Genomic DNA, 26,694 nt, shown 5'->3' on the forward strand with positions numbered 1-26,694 from the left:
GAGCAAGCTCATGTAGGCCATATAGATAGCATTGTGATCACGCCCGTGGCTAGTGGCAGACACTGCACTAATTGGCTAAAATGCAAGTCAATAGATAATAACTAAAAGTCATGTGATTGGGGCGGTCAGAAGATGCTTAGATACAAGTTAGTCACAGAAGTAAAAAGTATATTAATATAACAGTGTTGGTTTTGCAAAACTGGGGAATGGGTAATAAAGGGATTATCTATCTTTTTAAACAACAAAAATTCTGGTGTTGACTGTCCCTTTAAGTTCCTGTGAGTGCATATTTTTGGCATTTGTATCCTACATCTTTGCACCCAGGTAGCTGACCCAGAAGGGTGGTTTCACTTTTTGAAGTATCTTTCTATCTAACTACAGGGAGTGCAGAATTATTAGGCAAATGAGTATTTTGACCACATCATCCTCTTTATGCATGTTGTCTTACTCCAAGCTGTATAGGCTCGAAAGCCTACTACCAATTAAGCATATTAGGTGATGTGCATCTCTGTAATGAGAAGGAGTGTGGTCTAATGACATCAACACCCTATATCAGGTGTGCATAATTATTAGGCAACTTCCTTTCCTTTGGCAAAATGGGTCAAAAGAAGGACTTGACAGGCTCAGAAAAGTCAAAAATAGTGAGATATCTTGCAGAGGGATGCAGCACTCTTAAAATTGCAAAGCTTCTGAAGCGTGATCATCGAACAATCAAGCATTTCATTCAAAATAGTCAACAGGGTCGCAAGAAGCGTGTGGAAAAACCAAGGCGCAAAATAACTGCCCATGAACTGAGAAAAGTCAAGCGTGCAGCTGCCAAGATGCCACTTGCCACCAGTTTGGCCATATTTCAGAGCTGCAACATCACTGGAGTGCCCAAAAGCACAAGGTGTGCAATACTCAGAGACATGGCCAAGGTAAGAAAGGCTGAAAGACGACCACCACTGAACAAGACACACAAGCTGAAACGTCAAGACTGGGCCAAGAAATATCTCAAGACTGATTTTTCTAAGGTTTTATGGACTGATGAAATGAGAGTGAGTCTTGACTGGCCAGATGGATGGGCCCGTGGCTGGATTGGTAAAGGGCAGAGAGCTCCAGTCCGACTCAGATGCCAGCAAGGTGGAGGTGGAGTACTGGTTTGGGCTGGTATCATCAAAGATGAGCTTGTGGGGCCTTTTCGGGTTGAGGATGGAGTCAAGCTCAACTCCCAGTCCTACTGCCAGTTTCTGGAAGACACCTTCTTCAAGCAGTGGTACAGGAAGAAGTCTGCATCCTTCAAGAAAAACATGATTTTCATGCAGGACAATGCTCCATCACACGCGTCCAAGTACTCCACAGCGTGGCTGGCAAGAAAGGGTATAAAAGAAGAAAATCTAATGACATGGCCTCCTTGTTCACCTGATCTGAACCCCATTGAGAACCTGTGGTCCATCATCAAATGTGAGATTTACAAGGAGGGAAAACAGTACACCTCTCTGAACAGTGTCTGGGAGGCTGTGGTTGCTGCTGCACGCAATGTTGATGGTGAACAGATCAAAACACTGACAGAATCCATGGATGGCAGGCTTTTGAGTGTCCTTGCAAAGAAAGGTGGCTATATTGGTCACTGATTTGTTTTTGTTTTGTTTTTGAATGTCAGAAATGTATATTTGTGAATGTTGAGATGTTATATTGGTTTCACTGGTAAAAATAAATAATTGAAATGGGTATATATTTGTTTTTTGTTAAGTTGCCTAATAATTATGCACAGTAATAGTCACCTGCACACACAGATATCCCCCTAAAATAGCTATAACTAAAAACAAACTAAAAACTACTTCCAAAACTATTCAGCTTTGATATTAATGAGTTTTTTGTGTTCATTGAGAACATGGTTGTTGTTCAATAATAAAATTAATCCTCAAAAATACAACTTGCCTAATAATTCTGCACTCCCTGTATGTATATATATATATATATATATATATATATATATATATATATATATATATATATATATATATATATATATATATATATATATATATATATATATATATACGCATGTGTACATATGCATTTATGAATTTATATGTGCATATATGCATTTACAGACACACACATAACTACATATGCACACATTTATAGACATACATATCATTGCATTGGAGTTTTTGGATTTAAGTAGACGAAAACATGTAAAAGCATAGTTTTAAAATATTCATTTTTAATAAAGGTTTTATGTATATAAAATATGTATATAACTTTACATGTATATAACTTTAGATATATATGTATATCTGTATATATCTTTATATAATTATATATAACAAGCAAACATGAAGCACTCCAAAGGTCTTATATCTTTTTCACTTTATTGTAACAATAAATTGAAAAAGATATAAGACCTTTGGAGTGCTTCATGTTTGCTTGTTATATTGTTTTTGAATAGCACCCAAGGCTATTGTGGATTGCGATCTGGAGTGCACTCTGTCCTAAATACTTATAATTATATATATATATTATTATATATACTGTTTATATATATATATATATATATATATATATTGTACCAAAAAACATTATATATATATATATATATATATATATATATATATATATATACTGTATATATACAGTATATAAATGTATGCATTTATAAATAAATAGAACACATTCTTCTATGTGAAGAACATTGGAATGTGAAATATTCATATTTTCATGTCAGGTTAGCGCACATGAGAATGTGATGGGGTTTGTGCGCAAGTTGGGTGCAATTTATTTTTCCACTTATTTTGCTTCATTGACTTCTATGGGGGAATAGTTTATCGCGGGCGCAATAGTCTAAGTTCGGCTTTTTGCGGGCGCAATTAACTCTAGAGCGTGAGTTTTAAATAATGTTTCACTTGTAATCTTGCCCAATATGTTCTATATTTCACATGAAACAAATTTCTTCTTTTCACTGTTACATAAAATTAAATTATTTAGAATCTTCTGTAAAAAGTGCCTTGTATAGATTTCAAATTAAAGGATGTGAAACCCAACATTTTTCTTTCATGATTAGGATAAAGCATATTATTATTTTTTCATAAAAAAAAACTTTACAATTTCACTTATATTATCAGATTTTCTGCAGCACTATGGGCTGAATTTATCAAGTGACAGCGGACAGGGGCGTACATATGGCACCTGTCCGCTGCAGCTCACGTCTGACAGGCAGAATTCCGTTGGCGGAATTCAGCATTGCACAAGAGCGCTATTGTACGCTCTTGTACAACACCACCCCCTGCCTGCATTCAGCCAATCACGCGCAGGCAAGAGCTGTCAATCTCCCCGATCGGACAAGACCAGGGAGATTGAAATTTTCCACCTAACAGGTGGTGAAGAGGACATGAAGCAGGTCTGATGACCGCTGCTTGATAAATACTGACTGCAGGTTCTCTTGTGAGAACCTGCAGTCGTAGCGAGGCAAAGCCTTTAATAAATCGAGACCTATATGGCAGCAGTTTTGCAAGAATGTTATACACTTGCAAGAGCACTAGATGGCAACACTTTTTTTCATGTATACACTAACTACCTAGGTATCTCTTCAACAAAGAATATGATTAAAACAAAGCAAATTTGATAATAGTAAAGTAAACTGAAACCTTTTTCAAAACTGTAAGCTCTGTCTGAATCACAGAGGAAGTCCAACACTCGCTTACAAGAACTCAGCGAAGATTAAAAGCAAAAATGGAAGTTAGTTACCGCATCTGGCCAAATGGGATAAGCCCAGGTACCTGGGTCCCTAAACAGCCACAAAATGCAAGCTCTCAATCCAACAAACTGGGAACAAGTGAAGGGTGCACAGGCTTATGTAATCACCCTAGACATAAACAAAACACGGAAGGGAACTGCACTCTCAGACCGGACGGGGTACACATCCTATGACCCTGCAACATGGATAATCCAAAAGATAGAGAGGATCAGCACAACAATCTATAGCGCTCGTGTGATAGAGGTGTACTGCTTCACCCCAATATGCTTGCAAAGTTCAAAGAGTCACCGGCACTTCTAAGCTTTAAAGGACCAGTCAACACAGTAGATTTGCATAATCAACAAATGCAAGATAACAAGACAATGCAATAGCACTTAGTCTGAGCTTCAAATGAGTAGTAGATTTTTTTTCTGACAATTTTAAAAGTTATGTCTTTTTCCACTCCCCCTGTACCATGTGACAGCCATCAGCCAATCACAAATGCATACACGTATCATGTGACAGCCATCAGCCATTCACAAATGCATACACACTTATTCTTGCACATGCTCAGTAGGAGCTGGTGACTCAAAAAGTTTAAATATAAAAAGACTGTGCACATTTTGTTAATGGAAGTAAATTGGAAAGTTGTTTAAATTGGCATGCTCTATCTGAATAATGAAAGTTTAATTTTGATTGAGTGTCCCTTTAAGTAACTTTTATTGGAAACACTATTAAAAATGCAACGTTTCGGGGTATGTCCCCTTAGTCAGGCAATCAATGCACTCAATAGCACTCACAGGTAGCTATACTGTCCCCCAGAGTCCCAGGCAGTAAACCCCATAGGCCCATAGGGAAAATTACAAAGCAAATTAATACAGCACACAGAGAAAGTCCAGCACTCAATTACAAGCCCTCAGCTAGGATTAAAAGCAAAAATAGAAGGGTTAGTTACCGCATCTGGCCAAATAGGATAAGCCCAGGTACCACGTCAAGGTCTCTCCCAAAACCTGGGTCCCTAATACAGCCATACAAATGCAAGCTCTCAATTAAACAAACTGGGAACAAGTGAAGGGTGCAGAGACTTATGTAATAACCCTAGACACATACAAAACACGGAAGGGGGCTGCATTCTCAGACTGCACTGGGTACACATCCCATGACCCTGCAACATGCACAACCCTGTCTGTGCACCCTTCACTTGTTCCCAATTTGATTGAGAGCTTGCATTGTTTGGCTGTTTAGGGACCTAGGTTTTGGGAGAGACCTTGACCTGGTACCTGGGCTTGTCCCATTTGGCCAGTTGCGGTAACTAACTCTTCCATTTTTGCTTTTAATCTTAGCTGAGTGATTGTAAGTGCTGGACTTCCTCTGTGTGTTGTATTAATTTGTTTTGTAATTTTCCCTATGGGCCTTGCACCCATACCTGTCTGGGGTTAACTGCCTGTGACTCTGGGGACAGTGCTATTGAGCACCCATGGGTTTACATGTTGCAGGGTCATGGGATGTGTACCCAGTCCAGTCTGAGAGTGCAGTCCCCTTCTATGTTTTGTATGAGTTGTTTTATTTTTTATTTTAACTGTTTACAAGTTGTTGTTTTTTTGGCATATATTAAAATAGTTAATTTATTTTTAATGTGTTTTTGTAATGCTGGTATTCTTTATAGTGGAACTCGTTCTATGTACCGAAAAATGAACCATTACAAGATAAATGCATCTCCATAGTGGAAAATTAACATGCTCCAATGTGTTAGAACATGTCATTTTAACACTAGCGACCTTGCAATTCTGTGCTTTGAACCCCTGCAAGATGGTTAAACACATAGTTAAAGTACCATTTGGGAGCAGCAAACCACTGTTGGTCTCGAGCTGAAATAAAATGCAGACCCAATCAACAGTGGTAGTCATCTGACCCAGCTATTCCACTTCAATAACTTGTATGACCTGTTTTAAGGCCTAATATGCGTTTGTAGAGCCCAGCTGTAAGGACTTTCTTACTAGAAACATATATTCTTTGAGAAGTTATAAATTCCCCATTGCTGTTTCCCTGGGGAGTTTTGGGTACATAATTATGGATCATAACAAATGTAAGGAAATAGGAAGTGTTTTGTAAAATGATAAGGCTTCACATGCTTTTTCAGAGAGGATGGCCTTGCATAGCTGATTACTCTGTCTATTACACATTTAGCCATTTTATCTTTTTTCCTTTGTTTACATACATATAGTTGAAACCACACAAAATTAGTTTTTTTTAAACAACACTTTGTAATTAGAATTTTCTTACAAAAATGTTAGAAACAGCATCATTATATTTACATAAAGGTAAAAAAAAATAAGATGAATAGACCATATATACATTTTATACATTTAAACAGCAGCAGTTAATGGTAGCAGACCCTGATATTATATTGTGTTGTTAACAACAGATTTAACATTTGAATTTTTATTCTCAGTCTTACAAGAACCAATATTTGTATGTTAAAGGTACAGTAAACTTAAAAAATAACGTTATATAATTTTGCACATATTACAGAATTATATAACATTATCTTAGCGGCAGCTTTCAAAATCAAAAGCTTGGAGAGCCCGATCGCACCATTAAACGTAATGTAGCTCGCTCCCACTCTGGTATGGTAGCGTGAGCGAGCTGCATTCAGTTTAATGGCGCGATTGCCCAATCAAGACCCAAACAGAAGAGCCTGGAGAGGAGACCAGGTAAGTGCGACTTCGATAGCAAAAATCTCTCCAAGCTTTTGATTTTGAAAGTTGCCGCTAAGATAATGTTATATCCCTTTAATATCTCAAATCTAGACCTGAAAAATAATTTTAGACTTTGGTTAAACTTTTTTGTGTTATTCTATATGACAATCATGTCTATGTCACAGCATGAACATCATCTAACACACACTCATGGTGCCCAACGATCTAAACCTCGCAAGTTCAGGAGTGCTTTTTCTCGCGGACCCTCGCAGGTGTTGCCCTGGTGGTATTATTGTGAAAAAGGCGCAGTCCCTGCAAGTGGCAAGATGGCTCCTATTGAAATTAATGGAGCTTGCTGGAAAGGGACACTGCTCAGTAGAGCGTAGTTTTGCAGTTAGCAGTGAGTGCAGTTTAAAAATTAAATCCTGCAGCCTATATATATCACATTACGCTAATTTCTGCATATAGCATCTTGCACTCACCTATATTTTCATATGCATTTTTTTGTCTATTAGGGCTATAAGTGTATTCATTGTTTTCAGAAAAGCTGGCCACCTTTTAGTCTGTGAGAAAAAACTGTTAGATCTGTAGTGTGAAAATCTTTATTGAATTACTCTGTAATTAGAGAGAAAATTTCATATACGCCCATGGAACGCTCATGTTCAGTACATTTTATGAAAAAACAAGAATTACGCTTTGTATTTTGTATTTATAAGAATGTATTTCTAAGTGATTTTTGCACAACCAGTGTACTTAAATTACAATTTACATTATGCATATTTAATACGATTTATTTTCGGAGTAATTTACTTGGAAATTTTACATTTTTGTTCAATTATGCTTGTGGTGGAGAATTTTGTTACGATTTTTGATGCACCGTAAAAATAAAATTTTTGCGTGAATAGTTAAATTATTCATTTTGTCAGATTTTTAAAATACGAATATTATTGTGCATTTTTAGAATGTATGCAGCTCCTTCCCATACAAAATGTAGTATATGCCCCTTAGCGAGACACCCTGTTTTGAGGGTAAAAAGTGACTTTGGATCTTTCAACCAGGGAAATAGGATGGTGAGCATTCTTTATTAATCTCACCATCCCAGAGACCTTTATAAAATCTGGCCCATAGTATCCTTCTATAGATTAAAACAATGGGGCCCATTTATCAAGCTCTGAACGGAGCTTGTGGGCCCATGTTTCTGGCGAGTCTTCAGACTTGCCAGAAACAGCAGTTATAAAGGAGCGGTCTGAAGACCGCTGCTCCATAACCCTGTCCGCCTGCTCTGAGCAGGCGGACAGGAATCGCTGGAAATCAACCCGATCGAGTACGATCGGGTTAATTGACACCCCCCTGCTGGCGGCCGATTGGCCGCGAGTCTGCAGGAGGCAGCACTGCACCAGCAGGTCTTGTGAGCTGCTGGTGCAATGCTGAATATGGAGAGCGTATTGCTCTCCGCTTTCAGCGATGTCTTGCGGACCTGATCCGCACTGTTGAATCAGGTCCACAAGACATTTGAATAAATAGGCCCCAATGTCTCAACTTAAATAGTGATCAAATTCGGCTGAACAATCTTGTACTATTCTGGCAATCTGTGACGACTTAACTCTGTTGGTATTTAGTAAAGTCTGGCGCTGATTTATCATCGGTCTGTCCGACATGATCTGCTCAGCGGATCATGTCTGACAGACATTAATGAATCCCGACAGCATACACTGTCGGCATTTATCATTGCACAAGCAGTTCTTGTTAACTACTTGTGCAATGCCGCCCCCTGTAGATTCAAGGTCAATCGGCCGCTAGCACGGGGTGTCAATCAGCCTGATAATATGAAATTGGGCGGATTTATGTCCGCCGGCCTCAAAGCAGGCGGACCAGTTAAGAAGCAGCGGTCTTAAGACGAGGCGAGCCTGAAGGATAAATAGAGCCCATACAATATTATTTCAATTTGCATATGCTCATATTTGTACTTGAATATCCTCATTAAAACATTATTAATACCTTGTTAAACATTTACACAAGTAGACAGATCAACTCATATTTCTGTAATAAAGGCACAGTTTTGTATTGTTCATATTTCTGTTATGTAAGTGTCGCATTGAAGGACATTATATTATTGCACATTGAAGGCTCAGCAGCTATATGATACCTGAAAGTGTGTTTTCTGTATTCCAATAAACATCTCCATAGGAAACAATTCTATATTCACAGTAGTTATATTTTACACATTTAGGTTGTCAAACTAATAGAAGTGTTTATATTTAAATCACACAATGTGAGACATCCCAAAGAACGCAGTAAAAACAGTTATTATCCAAATGTTCTTTTAAAAGTCATGCAAGTTGCCTCTTGCTCCAACATCAGAGTAAAATATTAGATGCTTATTTTTCAGTTACTCCTTGACTTGATAAATGATTGTATATCATTTATATTTTTAAATTATTTAGTTTAGCTTATATGAAGACCCAGAAAGTATCATTGTTTAAAATGCTGCAGCTTTGCAAATGTTTTCAGATCTTGTGATAGTAGCATCCTTATCAATCAGGGCTTAGACATGGGTCTGCAGCAATTGCATTAGAGTCCTACAAAAAAAATAGAAAAGACTTGTAATTATATATATATATATATATATATATATATATATATATATATATATATATATATATATATATATATATTTCAATGATACAGTTTACACACAAATTATCAAAAATACATATTCACAGAAAGGTCAACAAAGGCATAATATAGGAATAAAAGGATGAATTAAAAAAAAACTTTTAAAGCAAAACTAAAACATGTTTTCAATTATTTCCATTTGCATTCAGATTGGGACGAATATAAACAACAACATTATTTTTTACTATTTGTTGTATTTGTAAATAAATAAAAAACAATGCATGTTATACATAATGTTGTTGATTATTAATTTTATGCACTTAAAATGGTTATTCTAGATGCAGGAGCTTTTTCATATTTACGCTATTCAATGCAATTTTCTTCCTCAGTTAAACAATTCCTGTAAGTATGTACATTTCACTTTTGTTCCTGGCCAATCCTGACCGCATGGGAAAAAAAAAATGTGCTGCTGCTGGCTTGTAGAAATATCACTATCTACTAATTTAAGTTTAAGATGCTCTCAAGCTGTCTCTCTGCTACCCTAAATATGTTTACAATAGGAAATAAGAAGTTAACACATTTCATTTCCTTTCATGATTCAGATAAAGCATGCAATTTTAAACAATTTTCTAATTTACTTCTATTATCATATTTTATTTGTTCTCTTTGTATCTTTTTTTGAAAAGCAGGAACATAAGCACAGGAGCGTGCACGTGTCTGAAGCACTATGTGGCAGTAGTTTTGCAAGAATGTTATCCATTTGCAAGAGCACTAGATGGCAGCACTGTTCCCTGCCTTGTAGTGCTCTAGATGCCTACCTAGATATCTCTTCAACAAAGAATACATGGGAGTGAATACAATATGACAATAGAAGTAAATTGTAAACTTTTTAAGATTTTATGCTCTATCTGAATCACAAAATACATTTTTTGAGTTTTATATCCCTTTAACAACTGAGTAATAAATGACCCATGAGTGAGTATTGGAAAAAAACACAACTTTTATTTCTTCAAAAATAATTAATCCGAAACATGTTTTGTCTGTGGACATGTCTAATAATTAACACATAATAAGCCAGATTACAAGTGCAGCGGTATTTAACGCTCCCGCACACACTCTAACTCTGCTAGAAGTAAGCTTTTTGCACGCATCGGGTAACGCTCGTATTACAAGTTGAAAGTAAAAAGTTTTCGCTTCACACTAAACAGTTGCGCGCAAAAAAATGAAGTTAGAATATTGCGACTGTGTTTACTTATTCCCCCATAGAAGTCAACGGAGCAAAAAAAGTGTAGGGGGGAAATCTACTCGCACGCAAACCTGATCGCATATTCTCAAGTGCGCTAACCTAAAATGAAAATATTAATATTTTACATTCCAATGTTCTTCTACATAGCAGAATATGTTCTATGTATTCATAAATTCATATTTCTACATATATCTGATTGTATTTTGATATAATAATATATATATATATAATTATATACAATGTGCAATGAAGTGGGAATGAATCCGGTGATGATCTGTAGTAACCCACCACATAAAACAGCCAGCACAAGAGATTAAATAAATCACCACTTTAATACATACAAAGCATAACGTTTCGTCCCCTAAACAGAGCCTTGGTCACATGCAGCAAGTCACAGCAGACAGGCATGTCATGTCATGCCTGTCTGCTGTGACTTGCTGCATGTGCCTGCCTGAAGATCTGAGCCCTATCTCCGCTACTAAGAGCCTCTTACCGTTACTTTCCTTGGGGACTTCCCGGACCTTTTACGCGACGACGCGCATACCTCTGACGTCAGAGTGTTCGTCTATTGAGGACAACGTGTGAGATCGACGTGGACATTCCCTGCTGCTGGGACTGGCGGGTATCTACCTGCCCAGGAACATCGGTGGAAGTTGTCCTTAAGTCACTGAGACACGAACTGGTCCGGTTTTTGACCCGTAAAAGGTACTTTCTTACTCTCAATCCACACCTGGCTGTGGTTTGGCTCTTTAGCGGGGACTTAACAAGTATTGGCCGTATTCATTGCCTTTCCAGTTACAGAATCTGGACTTTTACTTACAAGTTTATATGCTGTTTAATTACATACTGTTCAGCATAAGTGCGGGACTTTATAAAACTACACAACTACTCAGTTTCAACTATAGTTTGGCATATGGACTTTTGGTATTACTTTGGAATTATCCACTAAGTACTTACAGCCGTTCTTGTTTATGTGATTCATTTGCTAACATTTTCTTTATATATATATATATATATATATATATATATATATACACATACATACATATTTATACATGTATATGTATGTATCTTTATGTTAAAGCTGTTTGCCTGCATTTTTTTTTCTAACACCCGAAACCTCATATCTTTGAGCCCTTATAACTTTTTTGTGCAGTATTTTTTTTTAAATAATTTTATTAGTGTTATTGTGAGTTTGACTGTAATGTATTTTTAAAGTGTTATGTGGCATTTTATTTCTCCGTGAAACAGTTAACGAGAGCACTGATGATGGGCTATCCCTATGGAGTGTTAACTTCAATTGCACTCAAGCGACTGCGTTTACTTTAAACTTGTAATAGGAGCGCTACATCCAATGCGCATAAACAGCCGCAATAAACGCAATATCGCTCGCACATAACTGCTAACGCATCACTAGTGATTTGGCCCAATATTGATGAAAAATAGAATTTTCCAGCGAATAAATTATATGGATATATAGTTATATAGATATGTACATATTAATTAACTTAAAATTAATAATCTGAACTTAAAATAACCAATAGTTTGCCAATATTTTGATGTTTAAACTTGGGACCTAAAGGCTAGGGAAGAATCAATAAGGCATACGTTGGAATCTGGGATCCAGGCAACCCTAAGTCTGGGTGGTCTCTGAACTTGACTGGACTGAGTGCTGAATTTCTGGGCAGTTTTTGATTGTTCCGAGTTCCACATTCTGGAACTGTGACATAAACAGGACAGGGAAAATATGTTTTCCATGCCATTCATTTTTCAAATCTAAAATATATACAAGTGTAATTTAATATGATTGTTAGTATATCACTTGCTGCAATAATTCATACCCTTATAGGCATTACCGTTTTAAAAAAAAAATATATAAATTGATATTACATGCTTGTAATCTTGTATTTGCAAATAGTCTGCATACTAGAAAGTTTTGTACATTCAGTTTTATATATATATATATATCACAAAGCCATGAGCCATAGAGTCATTTATTAGTCATTTAAATAACAGTCTCTTAATTTCAACAGATAACTCTGTTCCTCGTTACTTCTAGGTTCAATCATACATTAATTGTAACCACCCCTGAAATCTTCAACAGAATATATTTACTTTGGCATTGTGCCTTACAGCACTAATTGTGCAACATAGTCATTGGCTTTAATTATAGTTCTTTATATTGAAAATAAATACTAACACAGACACCTGAACACAATAAAATGCAAACCAGGAAGTTACCTAACATATATTTGTTTTTCCTGTTTTTCATAATATTATGTAGAAATATGTCATGCAATGGCAAGGGCTTATCTATGTTTGTCTTTTCTAAGAGTTCAAAGTATATATTTATTTAGTTTTCTGATAAGACATGTTGGTAGCTCAAGCAATTCATGTATCGAGTAGTTTATAAATGAACGTTCTTTTTTATCTATCTATCTATCTATCTATCTATCTATCTATCTATCTATCTATCTATAGCAAGTCATATTGAATAAGGAAAAAATAACTATTGTTATACACTATGGCCATTGAGTGCACTGTACAAAAGCGAGCAGAATATCCTGTACAGTGAATGTGAGACATACTGTCATTTTTTTTAAATAAGTAAAAAAAAGTTGGACAATTTAGCGCAGTTCTAGGATTTACTTTCAGTATCAAATTGTACATGATCTTTTTATATGCAAACTTTTTAAGACAGCAGTTTATACTGAGCATGTGAAAAAGTTCACATTATATACTGTACATATATGAGTTTGTCATTGGCCTGTGGCTGTCACATGATACAAGGACCATAGAAATGCAAGGAAATTTGGAAATGTGTGAGAAAAAAAATCTACTGCTCATTTGATTCAGAGTAAGTGCTATTGCATTGTCTTTTGAATATGTATTTATTGATTATCCAGTTTTACTGTATTTAGAGTTCCTTTAAGTCTTAAAATGAGACAACATTTTGAGAATCACTGTAATACATTGTCTTGCTAATGGTTACTGTGTTGGTTCATTCAGCAGTTATGGTGCCACATTTCTACAATTATAACAGAAAAACTATCATCCTTACCCAGGGTTCCTTATTGAATGAAAACTGTGTAAACTTGTCTTGGAGGTATTGATGCCCAAATCCCATGATTCTGTTTACAGGATTACTGCAGAGGCCTGCAACTTGTGCAGTGAAATGAATGGAATATGCAAATGCCAGGTCTTCAGGAATTACATCCACAGCTTTATTTTGTACTTCCTTCTCAACATAGACATCTGCTAGTTGTTTGAATGACTTGTAGGTAATATCACTGAAGAAGGTGGATAGGAAAGGATCCTCTTTGATCTGTGGAGATACATAAATCAGATGCACTGATACATTTATTATTGATTTAAAGCGACAGTCTAGTCAAAATTAAACTTTCATGATTCATATAGGGTATGCATTTTTAAACAACTTTCCAATTTACTTTTATCATCAAATTTGCTTTGCTCTCTTGGTATTCTTTTTTGAAAACTAAACCTAGGTAGGCTCAAACTGATTTCTAAACCATTGAAAACCGCCTCTTATCTCAGTGCATTTTGACAGTTTTTCACAGTTAGACAGTGCTAGTTCATGTGTGTCATATAGATAACATTTTGCTCACTCCCGTGGAGTCAATTATGAGTCAGCACCGATTGGCTAATTTGCAAGTCTGTCAAAAGCACTGAGATAAGGGGGGCAGTCTGCAGAGGCTTAGATACAAGGTTATTAAAGAGGTAAAAAGTATATTAATATCACAGTGTTGGTTATGCAAAACTGTGGAATGGGTAATAAAGGGATTATCTATCTTTTACAACAATAACATTTATCAATTGTGATTGTTTAAAAAGATACATAATCCCTTTATTACCCATTCCCCAGTTTTGTATAACCAGCACTGTTATATTAATACACTTTTTACCTCTTTGATTATCTTGTATCTAAGCCTCTGCAGAATATCCCTTTATCTCAGGGCATTCTCATGTATAACTCCACAGGAGTGAGCACAGTGTTATCTATATGGTAACAATTAACTAGCTCAATCGAGCTGTGAAAATCTTATAAAATGGACTGAGGTGAATGTGGCCTGCAGGGGCGTAAAGGAACATGAAACCCAAAATTTTTATTTCATGATTTAGATAGAGAATACAATTTTAAACAACTTTCTAATTTACTTCTATTATCTAATTTGTTTCATTCTCTTGGTATCATTTGTTGAAGAAGCAGCAATGCACTACTGGTTTCTAACTTAACACATGGGTGAACCAATGACAATCGGTATATATATATATATGCAGCCACCAATCAGCAGCTAGAGCCTAGGTTATTTGCTGCTCCTGAGCATGCCAATATAAACCGTTCAACAAAGCATAACAAGAGAAGGAAGCAAATTAAATAATAGAAGTAAATTGGAAAGTTGTTTAATATTGTATTCTCTATCTGAATCATGAAATATTTTTTTGGGTTTCACCCTAATGTCAAGCTGGAGAGAATCTCAAACTAAAATATTATATCACACATACCTAACCCCATATATAATGTCTAAATGGAAAAACTCCAATGACAATTTCTGTAAAAAATGTAGATTCAGTTGTGCAGACTTAGTACATTGTGTTTTCACCTGCCCTAAAGTTAATAGATACTGGTTAAAAATCACATATTGGCTAAAAAAAATGTATAATAAAAATAACCCTCTCAGCTACTGACATTCTATTTCTTCTAAAAGGGGAAATTTTTGACAATTTAACTCGGTTCATAAATACCATTATCTTGATAGGAAGAAATTGAATTTTCAAAGAGTGGATAACAAAAAAAGGCCCCAAATTTTCGAGTATTCTTAAGAAGATTACACCAACAAATTATTTTAGAATAATATGATGTTAATGTACAACTAGAAAAACACGTCATAAGATTCTTTGGGAAATGGGAAATATACATAAAGTCCCTAAATCAATCAGTACAACAAATGATAGTTAAAACGTTTGATAGTACAGAATTTATTCAGGAAGAACAGCTTAGAGGGAACTGGTTATTCAAACAAAATGTCTGACATAGATATACGTTGTTACTTGCACTGCGCGATGTAGATCTACGCAAAGGGGTTAAGTGAGCACAAGCAAAACAGACACTGTCTCTCTAGCATAATCTGAATAGTAAACCAGCTCAAATTATTCTAGAAGATTTATGACATCAAGATAGATTACCCTTCCTGTATAGACCACAGCATACTGCACAAATTCATTTAAAAATGAGAAATTAAATGTAAAATCATTTTAAAATATAACGTATAACGTATAACCCACTACTTAGTGTATTTGCTATTACAACAATAAAATAGACTGTTCAACATCCCTTAACTATGTGTTTAACCACTTTACAGGGGGCATGTAGTTTTATCACTATAATGACCCTTTATCCCAACAGGAGCTCTTATCAAGATTAAAAACATTGGTATCATGTTATAGTGATATATATATATATATATATATATATATATATATATATATATATATATATATATATATATATACAGTATATATATATATATATATATATATATATATATATATATATATATATATATATATATATATATATATATATATATTATAGTGATATATCCAATAAAATCCAGAAATGCAGTCTTTCTGCTGAATTAAGCTTCATCCCTGCATATCTTGATGATTGCAACCATGTTCGAATTGTCTCTACATCAAAGGAGCCTGTAGTAAAATGTTAGAAGCCCAGGCTCTGTGCTCCAGGGAATGTTTCCGCCCTTGTAATTAAAACAAGTGTGTGCATGAATAAGGCTTTATAGGGAGGGCACCTAGCTTTTGTTATCCCCTTTGCCTCAGGGGTTCAAGTTACTCCCAGATACATAGAAGAACCTGCATATATACTGTATGTAACAATATATACAAAGATCAACTAGTAACAGTTTTGTATTTACCTTTTTATCCCAAATGTCTCCTTCTCTGCGCAGAACAGTGACAAGTTTTGTAATTATTGTATCTGAAAAAAATACAAATGATGAACTCATGATTAACTGAAGTATTATATTAATAGAGCTAGTAAATGAAAGTTAAAGGGGCAATACAGTCAAATTTAAACAGTCATGATTTAGATAGAGCAGGCGACTTTAATAAAAAATCCATTATTTTGTTCTCTTGGTATCCTTTGTTATAGACTAAACCCATGTAGGCTCATGAGTCTGCACATAGTTTTAACACTCTATGGCAGCAGAGTTTGCCGCATTGTTTGTAGGAATGTTATACATTGCGCTATAGCGCTGCGGAATCTGTTGGTGCTCTACAAATAACCAATAATAATAAATGTTATACATTGATGCAAGTTCTGCTGCAATAGAACACTAAAGCCGTGTATGCTCCTGAGCCTTGCTAAGTTCAAATTTGATAAGATAATTTAACTGGTGAATTTAAAAGGGACATGAAACCTAAAAAAATGTATTTCATAATTCAGATAGAGCATGCAATTTTAAACAGCTTTCTACTTTACTGCTTTTATTAAAAAGTAAAGACGTAGGGGCTGATTTAACAAGCCCCGTATGCATCTTAATGTAGCTGATTTTTAAGACCGCTGCTTCTTAACTCGTCCGCCACCTCTGAGGCGGCAGACAGCAATCCGCCCAATCGAATACAATCGGGTTGATTGACACCCCCTGCTAGCAGCCGATTGGCTGCAAATCTGGAGGGTGCGGCATTGCACAAACAGTTCACCAGAACAGCGGATCATGTCTGTCCGCAGGATAATAAATCGGCCCCGTAAGCTCAGGAGCATGCAGGTGTCTAGACCACTATATGGCAGCAGTTTTACAAGAATGTTATCAATTTGCAAGAGCACTAGAGGGCAGCACTATTTCCTGCCGTGTAGTGCTCCAGACACCTATATAGATATCTCTTCAACAATGAATACCATGGGAACAAAGCAAATTTGATCATAGAAATTATTTGTAAAGTTTTAAAAACACAATGCTCTATCTGAATCACAAAAATATATTTTTTGGGGTTTCATATCTGTTTAACCCTTTTGCTGCTAAGCCATTTTCACACCCCAATGCTAAGACAGTTTTGAGCTTTTTTTGCTACTTACATTTAAACACTATTGAAAGTCAAATTTTAGTTAGGGATCCACACAAATTATATATTGTTTTTTTTCAGTATGCCCAGCAAATTCACAAGATACCATTATTATATTTATATTGCATGACATGTGAGATAGCGGTGGCAATAAAAACAAACAAAAAAAGTATATTTTAGTAAACAATATTGAAAATGGCCAGGTGACCACTGTTATTACTCAATACTAAATTGTCAATAAGAGAAGCCACATGTGAAATCGGGGTCCATAAGGACTTTTAGGGTTTTAATAAAAATGAGAGGTAAAGTATTAAAATAAAAGATCTTGCTAGATCTTGCTGAAGTCAGTGCTGTACACGCATCATATGGGCGACTTTTCTGCTATCTGCTCTGATCCAATCCAAACTTTTGCCATTACAGAAATGGTGTTAACATTTGATTGTGATCACTCAGAGCTGGGTAAACATGGATTGGGAGCAGAAAAACCACGGATAAACCAGATTGGAAAGACTGAAATCAACACCACAACTAGAACATTTTATTGTTGTACTATTGCTTGTATATAATACACAAAGCAGTTTATTATCGTACTATTGCTTGTATATAATACAGAGAGCAGTTTATTATCGTACTATTGCTTGTATATAATACAGAGAGCAGTTTATTATCGTACTATTGCTTGTATATAATGCAGAGAGCAGTTTATTATCGTTCTATTGCTTGTATATAATACAGAGAGCAGTTTATTATCGTACTATTGCTTGTATATAATACAGAGAGCAGTTTATTATCGTACTATTGCTTGTATATAATACAGAGAGCAGTTTATTATCGTTCTATTGCTTGTATATAATACAGAGAGCAGTTTATTATCGTACTATTGCTTGTATATAATACAGAGAGCAGTTTATTATCGTACTATTGCTTGTATATAATACAGAGAGCAGTTTATTATCGTACTTTTGCTTGTATATAATACAGAGAGCAGTTTATTATCGTTCTATTGCTTGTATATAATACAGAGAGCAGTTTATTATCGTACTAATGCTTGTATATAATACAGAGAGCAGTTTATTATCGTACTATTGCTTGTATATAATACAGAGAGCAGTTTATTATCGTACTATTGCTTGTATATAATACAGAGAGCAGTTTATTATAATTATCGTACTATTGCTTGTATATAATACAGAGAGCAGTTTATTATAATTATCGTACTATTGCTTGTATGTAATACAGAGAGCAGTTTATTATAATTATTGTACTATTGCTTGTATATATTACAGAGAGCAGTTTATTATTGTACTATTGCTTGTATATAATACAGAGAGCAGTTTATTATCGTACTATTGCTTGTATATAATACAGAGTGCAGTTTATTATCGTACTATTGCTTGTATATAATACAGAGAGCAGTTTATTATTGTACTATTGCTTGTATATAATACAGAGTGCAGTTTATTATCGTACTATTGCTTGTATATAATACACAGAGCAGTTTATTATTGTACTATTGCTTGTATATAATACAGAGAGCAGTTTATTATCGTACTATTGCTTGTATATAATACAGAGAGCAGTTTATTATTGTACTATTGCTTGTATATAATACAGAGAGCAGTTTATTATAATTATCGTACTATTGCTTGTATATAATACAGAAAGCAGTTTATTATAATTATCGTACTATTGCTTGTATATAATACAGAGAGCAGTTTATTATTGTACTATTGCTTGTATATAATACACAGAGCAGTTTATTATTGTACTATTGCTTGTATAAAATACAGAGAGCAGTTTATTATTGTACTACTGCTTGTATATAATACACAGAGCAGTTTATTATCGTACTATTGCTTGTATATAATACAGAGAGCAGTTTATTATCGTACTATTGCTTGTATATAATACAGAGAGCAGTTTATTATCGTACTATTGCTTGTATATAATACAGAGAGCAGTTTATTATCGTTCTATTGCTTGTATATAATACAGAGAGCAGTTTATTATCGTACTATTGCTTGTATATAATACAGAGAGCAGTTTATTATCGTACTATTGCTTGTATATAATACAGAGAGCAGTTTATTATCGTACTATTGCTTGTATATAATAGAGAGAGCAGTTTATTATCGTTCTATTGCTTGTATATAATACAGAGAGCAGTTTATTATCGTACTATTGCTTGTATATAATACAGAGAGCAGTTTATTATCGTACTATTGCTTGTATATAATACAGAGAGCAGTTTATTATCATACTATTGCTTGTATATAATACAGAGAGCAGTTTATTATAATTATCGTACTATTGCTTGTATATAATACAGAGAGCAGTTTATTATAATTATCGTACTATTGCTTGTATGTAATACAGAGAGCAGTTTATTATAATTATCGTACTATTGCTTGTATATAATACAGAGAGCAGTTTATTATTGTACTATTGCTTGTATATAATACAGAGAGCAGTTTATTATTGTACTATTGCTTGTATATAATACAGAGTGCAGTTTATTATCGTACTATTGCTTGTATATAATACAGAGAGCAGTTTATTATTGTACTATTGCTTGTATATAATACAGAGTGCAGTTTATTATCGTACTATTGCTTGTATATAATACACAGAGCAGTTTATTATTGTACTATTGCTTGTATATAATACAGAGAGCAGTTTATAATCGTACTATTGCTTGTATATAATACAGAGAGCAGTTTATTATTGTACTATTGCTTGTATATAATACAGAGAGCAGTTTATTATAATTATCGTACTATTGCTTGTATATAATACAGAGAGCAGTTTATTATAATTATTTTACTATTGCTTGTATATAATACAGAGAGCAGTTTATTATTGTACTATTGCTTGTATATAATACACAGAGCAGTTTATTATCGTACTATTGCTTGTATATAATACAGAGAGCAGTTTATTATCATACTATTGCTTGTATATAATACAGAGAGCAGTTTATTATCGTACTATTGCTTGTATATAATACAGAGAGCAGTTTATTATCGTACTATTGCTTGTATATAATACAGAGAGCAGTTTATTATCGTTCTATTGCTTGTTTATAATACAGAGAGCAGTTTATTATCGTACTATTGCTTGTATATAATACAGAGAGCAGTTTATTATCGTACTATTGCTTGTATATAATACAGAGAGCAGTTTATTATAATTATCGTACTATTGCTTGTATATAATACAGAGAGCAGTTTATTATAATTATCGTACTATTGCTTGTATGTAATACAGAGAGCAGTTTATTATAATTATCGTACTATTGCTTGTATATAATACAGAGATCAGTTTATTATTGCTTTGGATATAGCTAATATCAGTTTTAATTCAATTATCGTACTATTGCTTGTATATAATACAGAGAGCAGTTTATTATAATTATCGTACTATTGCTTGTATATAATACAGAGAGCAGTTTATTATAATTATCGTACTATTGCTTGTATATAATACGTAGAGCAGTTTATTATAATTATCGTACTATTGCTTGTATATAATACAGAGAGCAGTTTATTATAATTATCGTACTATTGCTTGTATATAATACAGAGATCAGTTTATTATTGTACTATTGCTTGTATATAATACAGAGAGCAGTTTATTATAATTATCGTACTATTGCTTGTATATAATACAGAGAGCAGTTTATTATCGTACTATTGCTTGTATATAATACAGAGAGCAGTTTATTATCGTTCTATTGCTTGTATATAATACAGAGAGCAGTTTATTATCGTACTATTGCTTGTATATAATACAGAGAGCAGTTTATTATTGTACTATTGCTTGTATATAATACAGAGAGCAGTTTATTATAATTATCGTACTATTGCTTGTATATAATACAGAAAGCAGTTTATTATAATTATCGTACTATTGCTTGTATATAATACAGAGAGCAGTTTATTATTGTACTATTGCTTGTATATAATACACAGAGCAGTTTATTATTGTACTATTGCTTGTATAAAATACAGAGAGCAGTTTATTATTGTACTACTGCTTGTATATAATACACAGAGCAGTTTATTATCGTACTATTGCTTGTATATAATACAGAGAGCAGTTTATTATCGTACTATTGCTTGTATATAATACAGAGAGCAGTTTATTATCGTACTATTGCTTGTATATAATACAGAGAGCAGTTTATTATCGTTCTATTGCTTGTATATAATACAGAGAGCAGTTTATTATCGTACTATTGCTTGTATATAATACAGAGAGCAGTTTATTATCGTACTATTGCTTGTATATAATACAGAGAGCAGTTTATTATCGTACTATTGCTTGTATATAATAGAGAGAGCAGTTTATTATCGTTCTATTGCTTGTATATAATACAGAGAGCAGTTTATTATCGTACTATTGCTTGTATATAATACAGAGAGCAGTTTATTATCGTACTATTGCTTGTATATAATACAGAGAGCAGTTTATTATCATACTATTGCTTGTATATAATACAGAGAGCAGTTTATTATAATTATCGTACTATTGCTTGTATATAATACAGAGAGCAGTTTATTATAATTATCGTACTATTGCTTGTATGTAATACAGAGAGCAGTTTATTATAATTATCGTACTATTGCTTGTATATAATACAGAGAGCAGTTTATTATTGTACTATTGCTTGTATATAATACAGAGAGCAGTTTATTATTGTACTATTGCTTGTATATAATACAGAGTGCAGTTTATTATCGTACTATTGCTTGTATATAATACAGAGAGCAGTTTATTATTGTACTATTGCTTGTATATAATACAGAGTGCAGTTTATTATCGTACTATTGCTTGTATATAATACACAGAGCAGTTTATTATTGTACTATTGCTTGTATATAATACAGAGAGCAGTTTATAATCGTACTATTGCTTGTATATAATACAGAGAGCAGTTTATTATTGTACTATTGCTTGTATATAATACAGAGAGCAGTTTATTATAATTATCGTACTATTGCTTGTATATAATACAGAGAGCAGTTTATTATAATTATTTTACTATTGCTTGTATATAATACAGAGAGCAGTTTATTATTGTACTATTGCTTGTATATAATACACAGAGCAGTTTATTATCGTACTATTGCTTGTATATAATACAGAGAGCAGTTTATTATCATACTATTGCTTGTATATAATACAGAGAGCAGTTTATTATCGTACTATTGCTTGTATATAATACAGAGAGCAGTTTATTATCGTACTATTGCTTGTATATAATACAGAGAGCAGTTTATTATCGTTCTATTGCTTGTTTATAATACAGAGAGCAGTTTATTATCGTACTATTGCTTGTATATAATACAGAGAGCAGTTTATTATCGTACTATTGCTTGTATATAATACAGAGAGCAGTTTATTATAATTATCGTACTATTGCTTGTATATAATACAGAGAGCAGTTTATTATAATTATCGTACTATTGCTTGTATGTAATACAGAGAGCAGTTTATTATAATTATCGTACTATTGCTTGTATATAATACAGAGATCAGTTTATTATTGCTTTGGATATAGCTAATATCAGTTTTAATTCAATTATCGTACTATTGCTTGTATATAATACAGAGAGCAGTTTATTATAATTATCGTACTATTGCTTGTATATAATACAGAGAGCAGTTTATTATAATTATCGTACTATTGCTTGTATATAATACGTAGAGCAGTTTATTATAATTATCGTACTATTGCTTGTATATAATACAGAGAGCAGTTTATTATAATTATCGTACTATTGCTTGTATATAATACAGAGATCAGTTTATTATTGTACTATTGCTTGTATATAATACAGAGAGCAGTTTATTATAATTATCGTACTATTGCTTGTATATAATACAGAGAGCAGTTTATTATCGTACTATTGCTTGTATATAATACAGAGAGCAGTTTATTATCGTTCTATTGCTTGTATATAATACAGAGAGCAGTTTATTATCGTACTATTGCTTGTATATAATACAGAGAGCAGTTTATTATCGTACTATTGCTTGTATATAATACAGAGAGCAGTTTATTATCATACTATTGCTTGTATATAATACATAGAGCAGTTTATTATAATTATCGTACTATTGCTTGTATATAATACAGAGAGCAGTTTATTATCGTACTATTGCTTGTATATAATACATAGAGCAGTTTATTATAATTATCGTACTATTGCTTGTATATAATACAGAGAGCAGTTTATTATAATTATCGTACTATTGCTTGTATATAATACAGAGAGCAGTTTATTATCATATTATTGCTTGTATATAATACATAGAGCAGTTTATTATAATTATCGTACTATTGCTTGTATATAATACAGAGAGCAGTTTATTATAATTATCGTACTATTGCTTGTATATAATACAGAGAGTATTTTCTTTTTTGTACTTTATTCTCCTATTAATCCCATTTATCAATAATGTGAAAATCGTTATGTAAAGGGACAGTCTACTTGATTTTTTTTGTATTGTTTAAAAAGATAGATGATAACTCCTTTACTATCCATTTCCCAGGTTTGTATAACCAGCATAGTTATATTGATATAATTTTTATTATCTTTTTCCTACAGGACAGTGCTAGTTCATGTGTGTCATATAGATAACATTGAGCACAATCCCGTGTAGTTATGCTTGTTCCAGCACTAATTGGCTAAAATCCAAGTTTGTTAAAAGCACTGAGATAAGGCGCAGTCTGCAGGGGTTTATATACAGGTAATCATAGAAGTAAAAAGTATATTAAAGGGACAGTAAAGTCAAAATTAAACTTTCATGATTCAGATGAAGCATGCAATTTTAAACAACTTTCCATTTCCATTTTATTATCACATTTTCTTTGTTTTATTGGTATCCTTTGTTGAAGAGTAGGCTTTGTAGGCTGATAGGAGCTTAGGAGAGTCTTTAGCAGTTTATGACAGCAGTATTTGCAACAATATATAACACTACAATAAACAGTTACAAACACTGCTGCCAGATGTCTATAGACATGTGCAAGCTGCAGAGCTCACCTACGATTACTCCTTAAAGGGATACTGAACCTAATTTTTTTCATTCATGATTCAGATAGAGCATGCAATTTTAAGCAAGTTTATAATTTTCTTCTATTATCATTTTTCTTTGTTCTCTTGCTATCTTTATTTGAAAAACAAGTCATCTAATCTAAGGAGCCAGCAATTTTATGGTTCAGACCATGGACAGCACTAGTTTATTGGTGCTGCCCAATCAGCAAAGACAACCTAGGTTGTTCACCAAAAATGGGCCAGCATCTAAACTTACATTCTTGCTTTTCAAATAAACATACCAAGAGAATAAAGAAAATTTGATAATAGGAGTTAATTAGAAAGTTGCTTAAAATTGCATGCTCTATATGAATCACCAAAGAAAAAAATGGGTTCAGTGTCCCTTTAACAAAGGATATAAAAAGATAGCTAAGCAAAACTGATTACAGAAGTCAAATGGAAAGCTGATTAAAATGTCATGCTCTGTCCAGTCAATAAAATTTAATTTTGACTTTACTGTCCCTTTAATATAACAGTGTTGGCTATGCAGAACAGGGGAATGGTTAATAAAGGGATTTTCTATCTTTTTTAAACATTAACAAATCTCAAGTAAGATGTCCCATTAGCAGAAAACTATGAGGACCATGATATGGTAATTCTAGTAAAGATGCCTAAGGAATCTTATACTTGGACTCTCAAGAGACTCAAAAATAACAGAACTCTTATACAAAGGAACATCTCACAATCCAATAACTCTATATATATTTTGATGTCGGGACTTTCCTGTATGATGTATCTCTGTAACTAAATGCATGTATTGTTTCTAATTTTATTGTTGGTGTAATGTGAGTAATAAAAAATATTTCATCTAAAATAGTCCCTAGATATAACAATAGAAGACACATTGTATAACTGTTCTGTAAATATACTATTGTTTTATTTATGTAGAATTCCTTATGTATAGCAAGTGATTTAGGATATCCAGTATACTCACCAGGGTCCTCATCCTCAATAGGATCTCCAACTAAACTTTGATTCTTTGATTCACAAACTTTTACAATTTGCTCAATTTCTTCAGATACTTTACTATAAAATAAATCTTTTTCCTTTTTACCTAAACAAATGAAATGTTTTTAGATATTTTGAGATAGCCAAATTAGTTTAAAACACCAGTATAAAATGGTTTACATATTATTTTGTTATCTTTGATAAATGTGGCATTTGCAAAGTATGGGCTAGATTATGAGTGGAGCGCTGTTTAGCGTTTTCACTAGAGCGCTAATTGTGCTAGAAGTAAACTTTTTGCGCATGTCAGGTTGCCCTCATATTACAAATTGAAAGTAAAACGTTATCGCTAACTCGACACATGCAAAAAGCCAAACTAAGAATTGCGCGCAATGACCTATTCCCCCATAGAAGTCAATGGAGCAAAAAAAGTGCAAAACACCCAACTTGCGCGCAAACCCAATTGCATATTGTCATGTGCTCTAACATAACATGAAAATATAAATATTTCCCATTCCAATGTTCTTCACGTAGCAGAATATGTTCTATTTAATCATAAATACTTATTTCTATAGATATCTGATGGTATTTTGGTACAATATATATATATATACTAAATAAAGATTGCACTCTCAGGTCTTTCATAAACATGAGTACTTTAATGTGGAACGTTTTTGGGGATCTAGTCCCCTTCGTCAGCATACAACAGTGATAAAATACAAAACTTTTATAGTGTTTTCAAACTAACAAACCTCTTACCCAAATGGCGCCAATCTTACCTGAATGGAACACATCTTGCGTTCCACTGAACATCCAATACCGGAAATGTGAGTACATCACTTCCGGCCATGTGAATAGTGTGAATAATTGCTTATTAAAGACAACATTGTTTTTACATTCTTAATGCACAATAATAGAACAATGTAAGCGTGTATAACACACATACAAAATAGGGCCATCTTAACTCCATAGTGTGAAGAGATAATAAATGGTAACTGAGCAACCCTATGTATGAATGGTTGCTATGGAGACGGCTAGTATCACTGCCAAACTTCCGGCCATGTGAATAGTGTGAATAATTGCTTATTAAAGAAAACATTGTTTTTACATTCTTAATGCACAATAATAGAACAATGTAAGCGTGTATAACACACATACAAAATAGGGCCATCTTAACTCCATAGTGTGAAGAGATAATAAACGGTAACTGAGCAACCCTATGTATGAATGGTTGCTATGGATACGGCAAGTATCACTGCCATACTTGACGTG

At 33.6% G+C, this 26,694-nt stretch overlaps 1 protein-coding gene across 4 annotated transcripts in view; it reads right to left on the reverse strand.

Annotated features, from left to right (window-relative positions):
* Positions 1 to 8,611: 8,611 nt before the first annotated feature.
* LOC128653323 (uncharacterized) overlaps positions 8,612 to 26,694 on the reverse strand; it is a 64,787-nt gene continuing 46,704 nt past the window's right edge. For 3 of the 4 annotated variants that reach the window (XM_053706538.1, XM_053706539.1, XM_053706540.1), the window contains 4 exons: positions 25,412 to 25,531; positions 16,231 to 16,292; positions 13,341 to 13,604; positions 8,612 to 8,996 (listed from right to left, as the gene is read on the reverse strand). In XM_053706538.1, coding sequence (XP_053562513.1) covers positions 8,952 to 8,996; positions 13,341 to 13,604; positions 16,231 to 16,292; positions 25,412 to 25,531 — 491 coding nt within the window. In that variant the 3' untranslated portion in view covers positions 8,612 to 8,951. The remainder of the gene's footprint in view (positions 8,997 to 13,340; positions 13,605 to 16,230; positions 16,293 to 25,411; positions 25,532 to 26,694) is intronic. The other variant, XM_053706541.1, reaches the window with a different exon arrangement.

This window comes from Bombina bombina, chromosome 3, assembly GCF_027579735.1.
Source record: "Bombina bombina isolate aBomBom1 chromosome 3, aBomBom1.pri, whole genome shotgun sequence".
Lineage (NCBI taxonomy): Eukaryota > Metazoa > Chordata > Amphibia > Anura > Bombinatoridae > Bombina > Bombina bombina.